This window comes from Lutjanus erythropterus, chromosome 14, assembly GCF_056507025.1.
Source record: "Lutjanus erythropterus isolate fLutEry1 chromosome 14, fLutEry1.hap2, whole genome shotgun sequence".
Classification (NCBI taxonomy): Eukaryota; Metazoa; Chordata; class Actinopteri; order Lutjaniformes; family Lutjanidae; genus Lutjanus; species Lutjanus erythropterus.
Window position 1 is genome coordinate 10308182 of NC_139330.1, and position 15323 is coordinate 10323504.

At 41.3% G+C, this 15323-nt stretch overlaps 1 protein-coding gene across 1 annotated transcript in view; it reads right to left on the reverse strand.

Annotated features, from left to right (window-relative positions):
• lyst (lysosomal trafficking regulator) overlaps positions 1–15323 on the reverse strand; it is an 83946-nt gene that overhangs the window by 28299 nt on the left and 40324 nt on the right. The window contains exons 8-18 of the mRNA XM_084735229.1: positions 14399–14555; positions 11470–11678; positions 11313–11379; positions 10695–10804; positions 9121–9490; positions 8874–9030; positions 8587–8760; positions 7132–7289; positions 4089–4279; positions 2374–2619; positions 965–1138 (exon numbers count right to left, since the gene is read on the reverse strand). Coding sequence (XP_084591355.1) covers positions 965–1138; positions 2374–2619; positions 4089–4279; positions 7132–7289; positions 8587–8760; positions 8874–9030; positions 9121–9490; positions 10695–10804; positions 11313–11379; positions 11470–11678; positions 14399–14555 — 2013 coding nt within the window. The remainder of the gene's footprint in view (positions 1–964; positions 1139–2373; positions 2620–4088; positions 4280–7131; positions 7290–8586; positions 8761–8873; positions 9031–9120; positions 9491–10694; positions 10805–11312; positions 11380–11469; positions 11679–14398; positions 14556–15323) is intronic.

Below are 15323 nucleotides of genomic sequence, written 5' to 3' on the forward strand. Positions count from 1 at the left end.
GTTTTACACACAGTTACTTACATTATTTATCGGTCTGAGAAGTGAACTCAGTTTTAGTCTAATAAAAGGTTAAACTTACAAAAGAGGTCTTTTGCGGCGTAAATAAAAAACTACAATGACATTTCACCCCAAATCAAAAATAGTGGTTAATAATGGTTCATTGTTATCCACTTAACGTTTAACACGATATCAAAATATTCTTCTGATCTGCACATCTCTGTTCATTCTACTTCTGCTCATACCACCAGTGGTGCTAACCACAGTTTGAGAATCTAAGATCCAAATAGTTTCGCTGTGAGTGTGAGCCATAGAGATATCTGCCTTCCCTCTAATATAAGGAATCGAGATGGCCCTTGGCTTGTGGTGCTCAAAACGGCAAAAAAATACATTTGAAAAACTCAACAGCGATGTCTCTTTCTAGAAATCATGATCCGGTTACTCAAGATAATTCACAGACCTTGTTGTGAGCAGTTTCATGTAGGAACTACTTTCTATGGTAGAATCTACCGGAACTACTTTCTTTCTACTAGAAAGAAAGTAGTTCCTACATGAAACAGCTCACGACAAGGTCTGTGAATTATCTTGAGTAACCAGGTCATGTTTCTTTCCATACAGGAATGATTATGTGAGTCTAAAATCACTTATCAGTGCAGTTCTGTGCCATACTATACAGCATGTGGAAGACTATAAGTGCCAAACGCGATCAGAGGTGCTGTGCGACTCTGCAGGAGCTCAGCGTTTCATCAACTCAGACAGAATCCATTTCAGTGCACAGACATCATATAGCTCAATTACAGACACAGCCAGAGGGTCAAGTAACAGCAGGGTCACTGACACCGGCTCGGAGAGGCACCGGTGTGTCGGGCCGGATCAGGTTCACGGGAGAAAAAACTCAAACGTTTCACTGCACAGAGCAGCGGAGGCTGTGGGCAGGAGACAGCAAAGAGTTCAAGGTGTGACTCACTTTCAGCATATGATATCCCACGATGCATTTGGGCTTGATGAGGACCTGGTGGATCATAGAGTAACCATGGTAACAGTCCATTTCATGGATGCGGTGTTGGTTAAACTTGGACAAAGACAGCAGCACACGCAGGGCCAGAGCCTGGGTCTTCTCACAGTCGCTCAGCTCCACCGTCTGGACGCAGCAGAGCCAGAGACGAGGGACAGAGGGACAGATAAGACGGACGGAGAACAAAAAAATGTATGAATGTGAGCAATGCAGTTTTGTGTTGCTTCCTTTCAAAAATATTATTTCACCGTGTTCCTGCTAAAGACATTGTGTTCTCACAATCACACACACAAGCCAAATATCCAATTTTGTCTTCAAAAGTGAAATAAGACGACAATCTTTAAAGGCAAAGAGTAAGAAATGCAACAATAATATGACTTTCCTCAGCCTTCACAGGTAGGTTGCCCGTAACAGACATCATTAATTAGAAACGCTGTCATAATTGGATGAATAAGCGAGCTAATTACAGTTCATACATGAGGTAATTAATTTTCTTAAAATATACAGGTCTTAATGAGAAGAGGTGGCAAAAAGTCAGTTTTTCACGAGTAAGTCTCAAGTCTTTACAGTCAAGCCCCAAGTCAAGACTGACAAGTCCCAAATCAAGACTGACAAGTCCTTAGTAAAGTTCAAAGTTTTGAGTCCTAAACAGGTCATAATCAGGACTCAAAAATAAGGATTGCCCGTTTGCCAGGGGCAAGTAAACTGCATTCCAAACTCACTTGCCCACTTGCCCAAAATGCTAAATTATATTGATAATCGATTAAAGGTTCATTCCTCTGTTTATTATTATATCAAACTGAATATCTTTTGGTTTGGGACTGAAAAAACAAGACATTTAAAGACAATGCTTTGGACTTTGAGAAACTGGGAAGGGGATTTTTCATTATTTTCTGATATTTTACATACATTACCGGCCATGACAATTCATTTTAGTTAGTTTTTAACTGTTAATAAATAAAACAATTTGTACAGGGGCAAGTAAAGAAGAAGCTGGAATCGTTAAATGTTTGCCAAAAAATTTCCAAACGATCAAATAATCTTGCTCTCCTAAACTAGCCCTGTTGTAAGACTTCCTTTTTTGACATCCAATCAATGAGTGTTTATGAGTTTGAATCTGAAAAAAATGCAAATGGGTAACAGAGGAACAGCTGACAAGCAGAAGCTATTCAATCAATATGTGAAGGTACGAGATGCATTTTCTACCTTCCTGTGAGGTGACGTTTTTTGGTTTATAAATTCAAACTGTCACTTTTCCTTCTCTTCAACACGTCCGTCTCAGTCCACTGTATTCCAGAAATATCATGACAACTAAGAATCATGACCTCCTCTGACTCAGACAGAGCTCTGGACTGTCCTACCTGCGCAAAGAGGAAGACAAAATTTCCTGTTCCTCCGATCTTGTGCAGGACGCTCTGCAGGCCATGTGTTTCGGTCGGGAGCAGAGCTCGGAGAGAGTTCGGCTCCAGGGAAACACTCTGCACTTCCTTGGAGCTGAACGGCCGCTGGGTGACCACAGTCTTGGCCTGACCCTTCAGTCTGATGACAGGCTCATAGATGGTGTAGACTCTGGGACTGCTGGGAGCGTACACCACAGCCAAGCTCTCCTGTACACAAGCACAATCCACACAATCATCGTTTTCAGGCAAAACTTTCATCCTGCAATTTTTAATTATTTACAGTTTGAGGTATTTACTGTATCAGATCTTTTTGTTGAAATTCAATTAGACCCAAAGAAGGAGCTCAGCTAGCTCGAGGCAATGATTTCAAGCATGGATTTAGACCTGGGTTAGACTTAGAGTGTAACCGAAGTTATAAAGACGTGAAGCGGAAATCGTTCATTCCTCTTGTCTTACTCCCCTTTTCTTTTTTTTAATCAGCAGAGCTATTATCAACAAATCTATTAGCATTTAATGGGAGAAAAACTATTTTCAGTCTCACTTGAAATAGCTGCAGCTTAACTGTAATAGCTTTTTCCATTGGGGAAAAATTACTTCCTACCGTGCAGTATCATTAATGACAGCTAATTGGAACAGCACATTACTCATAGACCGTGAAATGAAACAATAAATGAGACATAGGAGGGATTTGCTATGCTTACAGAGCACTTGAATCACAAAGCACAAGTACAGGGTTTAACAACAGTGTTGATCTGCTTTATGACACAGCTGACATGCAGAAATTGGGTAACTAGGGAGAGACACTAATAATTTTAAGCATTGGCACCACGGGCCACCACGCCTCTAAATTTGGTGGCTAAAGCACATTGTCAGTGGCCTAAATGTAAACTGCGATTTAACGCAGTTGAACATAGCCTTCCTTAGCTGTGTTGTGCACTTTTCCCATGAATTGTGGTCCTAACTGAAGAATTTCCTGAGTTATTAATCCAACCTTAGGGGTGGAATCAATCTTGTCCTAAATTCAAAATTTCTGCCAGAAATGGCTGCATCACTGTTGTTGGCCTATATTGGAAATGACAATGAAGACAGGGAACAACATGACCACAAAATATTATGATTAGATAATTCAATTTTCTCAACATGTTCCATCTGTTCAAATCCTTATCACGAGTTGTAATTGGCAAGAAGATTTCCCAGAACTTCCCAAAAAGGTGGTGTCTCCTCTCCTCCAAGACACAATTAATCCCTCTGACTCATCACAGCTAAAATTGAACACCAGTGTTTTCTTGTCCATTCACAAGCTAGCCAGTGACAAGTGAAGTGAGACAGCTGTTGTCATGGACACAGGCAGCCTGTGTACATTTTAAACACACAGTTAGAGGCAGGAGAGGACGAGCACCGATCGAAGAATCAAGTTTACAGCTCTAGCTGGGGTACGATGTCTGAGATTGGACTGGACACAGACGTAAGTTTAGGAAATGCTTTTGTAATAGGAAGATAGGATTGTTCCGGTCTTATCTTAAGCACTTAGATTTTTTCCTGTTGTAATGCCCCTGGTAAGAGATGAAACAGCAGTGACACTAAAACATTTATTTATCTATTTCATTTTTTATAAGTGCATGTTCTGTGTTGTGATGGGGACGATGAATTAAAGCTTCATATAAACAAAGACTTACAACCAAAGCTGTTGTGTCCACGTCCTTGTTCTTCATCAGAAGCTCTCGCACATGCTCACATTTCAGGCCTTCCTCAGTGACAAACTTGGAGAATGTCCCACTGGGCTTGCCATATTTGCAGGGCATGATCGAGGTGAGGTCAGGGCCGCTGGTGTACAGGTAGAGGGCCTCCTCAGATCCTATTCTAGATCCTGAAATATGGAGGCAGAGTCAAAATTATTTGTTTATTGTTTATTTGACAGGGACAGGTACATTATACACAGACAAGCTGAAAACATCCACGTGATGTAAGTATCATAGTGTTTGTAGTAAATGCTACTTTGCCACACCTCCGTCTCTAGAGGGGTTTTTATGAAAATAAGAAATCAGATAAATAAAATATTCAGAGTGGCTGAGGAGCAAATCCATTTAAACATTTAAACACAGACTAATTGTTTGGTCATAAAACCTCAGAAATCAATTGGAAATGCCAACCACAATTTCATAGAGCTCAAGGTGATGTCATCAAATGTCCAACCCACAGTCCAAAACCAAGACATTAAATTTATTATAACATTAAGACAAAGAAAAGTGGCAAATTCTCAGCTTTAAGAAGGTGGAATCATCAAATATTTGGCAAAGCCAGACTGAAGCAAAATCAAACTTTATAAATGTAACATTCATAATTCAATAAATTTTAAGATCTGTCAAAATCATATTTAAGACATTTTAATTTATTTATGGCCTAAAATTCAGATTATTGGATATTAGGCCTTTGAAGGACCTGCAGAAACCCTGCACTGACGTCCAATCAATGAGTGTTTTTTACTATAAAACTGAATCCCTTCCTTCCTCGTTTGTGCCTGCAAACAGGATTTGAAAATCAATGATTTTTGCAAAACTTTAAATCTTGTATTTACTTGAAATGTGGCACTGATTGCACCTTTTTAACTTTTTTATTTGCATTTTGCCCAAGATTTTCAGGGCCCGACTGTAAAGACATTCTACTGATTTAATTACAGCCGGAGACGAGGGAGTCAAACCACAGGGCAGATGTGACAAAACCACTGAATTTAGAAACAGCAAGGTGAAGTGTCAAACTATTTCACATCATCTTAAAACAGCTCAGGTTAGTCTTAATCATTTTACAAATCTTTTTAGCAGACTTTTGAGATTTAACTGAGAGTCTAAAATTATCCTTAAATACTTCTCATCTTTAATGGGCACACCTTTTACTGCAATGTTCAATGATTCTGTTGTTGTTGTTTTTTAAAGGAAAACAGACTTTATCACACCATTGCTACACTAATAAGACAAACACTGTAAATTTTTGTTATTAGGAAGCTGGAAAACAGAATTGTGAGAAAACCAACAAGGATCCCAAATGAACCCGACGCTTAAATGATTTAGATTATTCCATCAATAACCCACACAGCAATAACATATAATGTGATGCAAAGTGAGACCCTTGAGGAGCCGTGGAGGAGCCTTGATGTTTTATTTCTTGTTTTCATGAAACTTTGTTGAATTTCGCAGTCCTCCTTTTCCAAGAAGACACTGCTCCCTACGATGAATTCCAATGACAGAGGAGAGGCTAAAGCTTGTCTAAAGACATCAGTCGGGTTCACAGGTTGAGATCGCCTAGAGGCAAGCCATTCACAGCCAATTAGAGGCAACAAGAGAAGGATTCAGTAAGCCTCCCGAGAGAATGCTAAGAATCTACAGCACGGCAGCAACAGTCTTTTACTGCCACTAGACTGGATACGCTTAACTGCACCATAAACAATTAATGTATATTTATGTACGGTGTTTACTGCCGACACGAGAGACCATAATAATCAGGGTACCACCAGGGAGCAGCACCGAGACTGACCAGATAAAGTTACATAAAGGATTAAAACAGATTGCATGTATGCATGAAGAGTAAGATGATGAGCGACTGTCTGGGATTAAACGTCTAAGAGCTTATAGATTCATGATTCCAGCCAGATACAGAAGACAGGAATTAACATAAGAACGACACAGTTTCCATTTAAAAATTCCAGACTTCTCCAGACTTGTTGGTAGATTTTCCAGACCACACTTGACATCTGTGTATAAATAACTAGAAATGTATTATGTAAAGAAATGTTTTTAAAATCCATCTGTTAACATGTGATACATCTCACTTTGTTTGTTATTGTGTTGCCAAATAATTGCCAGAATATTGCAGCTAGTTACTGTTGCTCAACGTGCCAATTACTCGCTGAAAGCTGGATGATGTTCCACTGTCAAACATCTCTGCCGGTGCTATGTATATTTTTGCTGTGGTAACGGTGGTGCAGCGGCTGGCAGCTCATTCAAACTTCACTATTTTTCTCTTTTAAACTGTTAATTTTTCAGCTTTATTGCTGAAACACGCATCATATATATGACAGAAATAAGCGTGCAGGCACTGGAAAATGAAGCACGGAGTCTCGATTAAAGAGCTTATATGTATATATGTGAATAATTACATATTGTTGTTGTGCAGCCTCGTTTATTCACTGTGTCCATGGAGTAAACACTGCACTAAGCTATAAAGGTCTGTTTCCTTATTAGAAAAGTTAGTCACTGCGTAACTTATGAATGTTCAGACAAGATTTATATCTGGCATATGTGGCATTTGTGATGCTACGTATAGTACATCCTTACAGCATTTTCTATCAAACTAATTTGGTCGTGTATGTCTGGATTTGGTGCAGTTATGGGGCACTTGGGGAAGAGCTGTGTTTCAGGCTGGGACGCATTTTCTGTGTAGGAGTGTGCGTTCAGTCACACCATACTTCTTGCCTTGTTTTCGACAACATTAAGCTCTCTCTGGCCCACGCTCTCTCACACAGTGGTAAACATTGATGGTAAACACCATGAAAAACATCCTGCTTGTCTGATCAGATTGTCTTTAGAAAATCTGAATTCTCTGTTTTAGAAAACACAATACGGGCAGTAGTCAAAAACAAAAAATATTGCTCCATAATCTCTTTTTGTTTTTCCAACTATAATCAAATTCCATGCATTTCCATACTGGAGTTAAAAGGAGTCTTACCGTTGAAGAGAAGCACAGTGCCCATGCTCCAGCGTCCGCCTTGCTTCAGCTCCCCAGAGGACGGTGTACAGTGGCCCATCATGCAGAAGGTTTTGTTGCTGTCAGATGATAAACTGGACTTCCTGGGTAGAGTGTAGTCCAAAGAAACCTCACATTTCCTGAAACAGAGAGCAGGTTGATTGAAAGTCAATATTCATTTATTTAGTAGAATCAAAACCACATTCTTAAGGCCTTTACGCACCAACAACAACAAAAATAATCTGGACAAAATTGCAATTTTGAGGTGGACGATGTCCACAGTGAAATATCATGAAAGGACTTTAATATCGTCGTTGACTGTATGTATGTTGACTCAATGGTCGATGACTGTCAGGCATGACGATGGATGATGGCACTGTCCATCATCCCAACCCCATCTGCAAGACCAGTCACATAAAGTGTTGCGAGATTTTGCAAATAAATTAATAAGATTCTTTCAAAACTTGTGCCACGGCAACAAAACTACAGCCAATGTTGAGAAAGAGAGGAGAATTTGGTGAGTTTCACTGCTCGGTTCTGGAGCTGAAACTGTCGCTTCAGGTCGTATTTCAGGAGGGCACCAAGTCTGAGGATGGTAATTTCAAAGAGCTGGAGCAGTGGCTGAGCCATACGCCTGAGGTTGGATATGTGAACAGTTCCAGCTGTGTCCATTTGGTTCATTCATGCACTTCCACAGGAAGGGGGTCACCCAGTTGGAAGTTTAAAGCAACGAGAAGTTTTTACGGGGTTACGAAACAGTCTCAACTTAATACTGACGCCTCTATATGACCTACATAAGCAAATGAGACCATCCGTGAGAAGACTGGCTATTTCTATATAATTGTTTTTAATGTCTGTTTGTTTGGTCAGATGTGTCGGAAGCAAAGCCTCTCAAAAAATCTACCCTGGTGCAAAAAAAGTCCCTCAGTTAAATCCCATCACTGGTGAAAACAGGCTCCTTACTTTAGATTTAATGCATTTAAGGGGAAGTACTTATTATTTTTAATTGCATCACTACGCACCGCCTTCGCAGCGTCACGGCCAATTTCAGCCTAAATGGATGGAACAGTAACACACAGAAAATACGATTCTGTGGTATATCAGATATAACAAGACAAAAAGATGTAACAAGACAACACAGGCAGAAAGGAACCTCGACTGCAGAGAAAAGGGCGAGGTTCAGATAAATTTGCACAGACACAGCCGGCAGAAATGACCTTCAGAGGATGACTTTTAACTTCTTTGACAACATTTTGAGAACCTGTAGGTTTTCACTTCTACTTCAGCAAAGAAGTTGAATATTTTAACATTTTCATTTTTCTCTGTTCTTCTACTTGAGTACAGAACGTGTGTACTTCTGCTCCATCTGATCACACATAAAAAAAACATGTCTGGTGTGAAAACTCCTTAACTCTTACTATTACACCTGTTCCTCACCTGATGCCGCACACCCAGACAACCACTCGGCCGTGGATGTTCTTCTTGCCCTCTGGCTGCTGGGTGTAAGTGAGGCCAAGGTGCTGCCATTGGCCCGCCCTGAGTAGCTCCTCGCCAGACTCTGCCTGCGCCAGCAGCCCTGCTTTTATTTCATCATTTGGGTCTATGCAAATCCTGAGGGGAACAACACATTACAACTCTTCAAGGTCCATAAACTATGCATACTTAAGAGACAGTAACCATTCTTCACAGACGTCTTTGAGACTGTAGTCTTTGCTGGAGCTCACCTGAATGTGAGAGAGCCTGTAGAGAAGTCTGCCCACACTTGAAGCATCAGTGCTTTGGAGCCCATGGACAGAATATGAATGAGGCCCTCCTCCACTAATCTTGTCCCAGTCTGAGAGGAGCCATGGTGCGACTCAGCTGTAGGAGGGCTGCTCTCTTCTGGAAGACAATGATTAAAGAATTTCAAAACAAGTTAATATTTATGGACTTCAGGCATAAAAGTGTCTTGATGAAGGATCTGTGTCTCACCCTCTTCTTTGTCCCCATCCTTCTCCTCCTGCTCAGTCACCCTCAGCCACATTGAGGCGCTGAAGCCACTGGCCATGTGGGGCCAGCAGTTCTGCCCCACCAGGGGCAAGTGGAGAGGAGCGATGTACCAGGGAGAAGAGCGAAGGTGGCTTGGTCGGTACTCTGCATCTCCCTCCCTGCGTCCAGGGGACAGTTTGCCCTTCCAGAGCAAACCAACACTTTTCCCTCCAGCAGCACCGTTTTGTCTGGAGCCGGCGGACACCCCCCCTGGCGATGAGGCCCCGAGGATTATTGGAAAGGTCAGGAAGTGAAGAGGTTCCATATTCATGTTGGCTTCAACTATTTGCAGGATGCCTTTCAGTAAAACCTCCTGGCAGGTAACAAAACAAACAGGAGGTGAGAAGGGTTTTATCATTTTAGATCTGATAAAGACAACACTCAAGATGAATGTGCTACCTCTGCATGCTTGCAAGGGACAGTTCACCCCAAAATCAAAAATGCATATTGTTCCTCTTGCATGTAGTGCTATTTATCTATCCAGACTGTTTTGGTGTGAGTTGAGATATCAATATGCTCAAAGCACCAAAAAATACAAAACCAGTGTCTCTTTCCAAAAATCATGACCAGGAACTACTTTCTTGCTAGCAGAAAAGAAAGTAGTTCCAGTTGATTCTAGAAAGAAAGAAAAGTAGTTCTAACATGAAACTGCTAACAACAAAGTCAGTGGATTTCAATCATTTTGTCCTATTATATTTGAGAGAAGGCAGACATTTCTATGGCCGATATCTCCAAAACTTTCACACCAAAGAAATCTGGATGAATAAATGGCACCTAAAGCAATGTGAAAAATGTGTATTTCTGTCCCTTTAAATTTAATTAAGAAAAATGGCATAAATACTTCACTAAGCTGTTTAATTGCTTTAACAGTGTGATCCATCTAAAATAGCTCAACATTAAACCTATTTTAACCCTCTCTCAACATTATAGTAATAAAGAAAGATGTAGCAAAATATTTATTTTCTCCTGTAAACCACTTCAAGTTACAGTTTTGTATGAAAGGTGCTGCATAAATGAAGTTTATTATTATCATTGTTAAACAGAAAACCTTGAGTAGCAGCACAAAAAGAGCAACACAATGACATGTAGCCACTGCAGTGTCTCATTCTCACAGACAGAAACCACAGGTCACATGTCATTATGTTCACAGGGTTAAAAATAAACCCCTCCCTTCCCTTCTGGGAGCCTATTTCTTAGAGACAGGTTATTAATGACGTCTGCTGCCGGATTCCAATTAAACACAGACCTGTGGTAATAACTTGTAGCATCACATCTGTTCTGCACACACTGGTGTTAATTGTATATAGTCTGAAGAGTGCCCGGGGGAGCATCATGTGTTGATGACTTTTAAAGAACCAAGAAGTGAGAAGAGAGTGTGACAGGAAGGATGTCTTATGAATAAGTTCTCATTGCTGCTGAAAATTGAATGTGCAGACAGTGTGAGCACAAGCTATCAGTGTCAACACCCTGAACGTAAGCTAACAGTGTGCTGTTGAGTGACTGATAGGGCTATTTACAGTAGGTGGGGTCTTCTCCAGGAAGAGGCGAATCAACAGAGCCAGTTCCTCAGCCGTGATTCGCTGGCTCACCATGGCAACCAGCAGCTCCATTAGCACAGTCTGGCAATCTGAATGTAGACCAATGAAGAGCAGATTACGTAGACAGTTTTCCTTCACTTGGGCATGCACCAGAACACCACAGGCAAAAACACAAAACAGCACCACTGCCTGCTTTGCTGGCAGCAAATATCTCACATACAGAGTACAGAATCTGAGAGTTGTATCTCAAATAATTATTAATTTTATCCATACTTGTGTGATGTTTTAGCCAGGAGAAAGCAGTCGAAAAAAAAAAGTTGCAAACACGGCGCACACAATTTTGCAATAATAATAATATAAAAAGATATTAAATCAATCCATTGGGTGCTGAATTTCCCAAGAATTGTAAAAATTATTCACATTAAGTATGACGTGTGAACCCCAAGGACCCAGTCGAAATGTCAGCAGCAGGAAAGAAAAATCTCACACACGCAGACAGCAAACTGAGTGAACCCAGTTTTTTTCCCTGGATGTCACACATGAATAACATCCTACAGAGTGAGACGAGACAAAAATAACCCAGAAGAAATAACAAACCTGTAAAGGAGGGGTCTGTTTGGCTGAGGATGTTGTGAAAACCAGACAGGATGGTTTTGACTCCTCCCTGTGAGGACCAGAACAGGGGGTCAGTTATAGGGAAGACAAATACAGACTAGAGAGAACAGAGGAAAGAGGAAGAAGTGGTCAGTCTGACCTGGTCATAGAGCAAAGCAGCATTGCGGCGGTTGGCGTGCACTGCACCCAGCAGGCTGTGGAACACATGACTCAGAACCTCCAGGTCGGGGGAGCCGGTGGCGAGAAGCTGCAGCTCCATTGTGCAGATCTCGGGGAAGAGAAGCACGCCACGCCCGGGCCCGTCAGCCACCGCCGCAAACTCACGCAGCGCAGACTCCACCTTCACTCCTAGGAGAACAACCACACACACCAGAACATGATCAGGGACACAAGAGACTCGCGAGATGATGAACGTCAAGCCAAACGTGCCAACACAGAGACACGCTCTGGCAGGCTGTGCTGCTTAAACAGCTTCATGATCCGCAGGCATCCCCTGCTTCAGCTCCAACCTCCCATCCTGGAGGCAGCACATAAAAATGAATTAGCCTCAGTCCTGTGCTCAGCCTCAGAGCAGCATGGGAGTCCCCTCATGATTTACAGGAGAGCAGCCCAGCAGGCTCTCACGCAGCTCGTGGGACCTCCTTTTATTAATGAACCTCGCTCTCTCTCCCGATGCACAGCTACACAGTTTGCCTCCATCTAACACAGCCAGATACATGCTGCTTTCAGTAAATATAAACCCAAACACTCACACCGGCAGCCATCCCAGCAAACCTCAATTTCATTTTGCAGAATACCGATGAATTAGATGCTTGTGTTTGGTCTGAAGTTGGATGTAATTACAGCAAACCACCATTTCATCTGAGTATTTGCTCTGGTTTTGAAAAAGAAACGAAATCTTTAACTGAATACAGGTGGCAGAAAAAATGCAAATACAGTTAAAGGGATAGTTTGGATTATTTCAAGTGGGGTTGTACCAGGTACTTATCAATAGTGTATTAGCTACAGTAGGTGGTGGTCAATATGGCCGCTGTTTGGAGAAGCAGAGGGGAGAACTAGCACAGAAGCTGTACTGCTTTGCACAGAGTCAGCAGGAAGACATATTTTAGCCACTGAAAAAGGTGCACACAAAAAATCAGTGTCAGTCTAAGTGTATACTACATTTAGAATAATATTTGCCATGAGACATCAATTTCCACTGGGAAACCACCGTTATATAAGCCAAATATCACACACTCTCTGTCGGCGAAATCAGCGATTTTACCTCACAGAACACACTGGTTGCTGGTCTTTCGCTGCCTTGATCTGTTGATCTGACTAAAGAAAGTCTATGTCAGTTCAAGTGTAAGAATATTTTCACACCTTTACTTTGCTGTCAAACAGCCTTTTCTGACAGGAAACTGCTGTTACATAAGCCAAATATCACTCTCTCCAAACCAGCCAGACACCACTGGTGAAATCAGTAGTTTGCTGGTTTACTGCTTCCCTGATCTGTTCGTGTTATCGTGTGACTTTTGTGAATCCAAACTTACCTTTTAAAACACAGGGGTCACACAATAACACAAACGTATAGATCAAAGAAGCCGCAGACCAACAACTTCTGTGTTCTGCATAAAAACACATGCATAGTGTGTGATGTCGGGCATTGGAGTGTGAGGAGGCAGCAGTTACTGGAGCCAGGAAATCTTAATTTGGACATAAAAACGAAAGCCTGAAGGATGAGTAAGTGGCCACACCTGTCAATCAAGCAACAAACTCTTCAAATACTAAATACTGGAACAATTAATTTAAAAAGCACAACTACTACCAATTAATCAAGCGACAAAAAATATGTTTTTGTAAAACAATTTGCAATAGATTTTAGTTTAGTCTGTGACAGGATTTTCAGGGTTGTGGCTGATTTAAGAGGGAGGACAGAGAGGTGTTATTCAATTTATTTATTTCTCTAGCATGAGGTCAGCCCTGAAGATTGACCCGTTTTCCAGGAAGTTAAAGTCTCCAGTTGATGCAGACTTTGAGTCACAAGATCCAGCTCATGAGGCCACAGGCTGAGGTTGCCTGCAGTTGTAAAACATAAAACAATGACTCCATTCTGAGGGGATGAAACAGTAAAAAGGGTGTAATAAGACCACGTACTTAACCTGCCACACCAGAGTGGAGAGCTGTGGCAGAGCTGTCACAAGAGCCCTCAGGCCTGTTTCTGACATGTCATATGTATGCAATAAAAACTAGCCACTTGTTATTGCCAAATATCCTCCATAGCAAACCAAAAGAGGATGTGGTTTTGTTACACTGCAAGTTGTTTAAAAACCATGATGATGCAGTTTAATGTAAAATCATCCAGTTAACATACAATAATTCAACAATGCGTTCAATTCAATAGTGAGAGATAGGGATGATAATTTATTGGCCATTACACATTAGATCCATTAACTAAAATGTAATCAATTAATTTATTTCTATCAAATAAAGACCTGATATAAAACAGAGATTATTTTTATGAGTGCACTCTGCATGATATCTGATATTCTACATTTTTATACATTTCACTGGCTATGTAGTGCTGCGAGAGAATATGCAATATGTTGCTGTGGAAATAAAGCTTTCATTAAGGTGGAAAACGCATTTGGTTTTGTTTAATTAAAGAAAGAGCTTATAATTTGCAACCCTAGTAGAAAAAGCAAGATTTCCCAAGGCTAAAATCAGCAGGTTTAGAGGTTTAGAGCAATACATGACCTCTCAATCCATCAAGATTAGTCTGTTGACATTTACTACCAAACAAAACAAATGGTAGAGAAGATAAAGCGCTTGAAGTAAAAGTGATTTACAGCCTTCTTAAAATAACCCCAAGGAAGTAGAAAGGGTGAAAAATGAACCTGCAGTGGATCGTTACAAGACTTGAAGGTAAGGCAAACATTGCAGGCAATGTTAAACCAGCCTAAGCTACTATTATTTGGAGCAGTCAGGTGTGTGCAGTAGCTGTGGATTCTAGAGGAGGAGTAAATGGGAATGTGAGTGTGCGTGTGTGTATATGTGTGTGTGTGATGTGGCAGTAAGTGTGGACCTACCCTCTTCCTGCTTGGCCATGTCCTCAGGGTTGCTCTCGCTGTCAGCGTCGTAGCCCTCCTCCTCCCCCGGGGGCTTGACGCCACAGCTCTGCACCTCGTCCACCTCCTCAGACAGATCACCTGCCGGGGCAGCCCCCTCCGCCAGCACCTGGAGCTTCTGACAGGAAGAGAGTGAGAGGGAATGAATGAGACAAAGAGAGAAAGACAACCAAAACAAGATCATTTATCTCTTTAACTGTCGAGCGGTTGGTAAATTAAGATTCATTTCGCAAGAGCTTACCCAATCCTGTCTTTAAAAAAAGTTCAAAAATGTTATGCTAAAATTTAATAAGCATGACCAGTGGTGGTCCTTCCACTAATACAGCGAATAAATTGCCAACAAAATGTTTTCAAGTGATGAGGAGGGGAAAAAAATACAAGATTTTGGTCATAAGACAAATATCAGCTGACTTGCACTCACACAGCCCAGTTCCTTGACGTGAACAGTCAGTCATCATCTGTGCACGTACGCAAACACACACGCACACACACACACACAAACACTCCAGTAAATAGTCGAACTCTAAACCGTTTACTAGTTCAAAGAAGAGGCTTACAGTAATACACACCTCTATTTCTTTCAACATAATAACCAGGCAGCTTTGATATTCAATTGTGTCTGAAGTTAGATTTCAAAGAATAGTCCTTCAGTGGACAAACTTTGTGGTGGAAGACTAATCTTGGAGCTTCACAGAGCATACTTGTAATGGATAAGTGAACATCACACTCTGCTGGGCTCACTGAGAAAGAACTAAGCTGTGAGGAAATAGGTAAATCTATTATATAAAAAGCTAAATCCTCCTGTGTTGGAACAGGCTTAGTCAGACAGGCATTTTAAGACGTGAGGAAAACACATCTAAGGGCTGTGAGATGGGAGGCACCCACT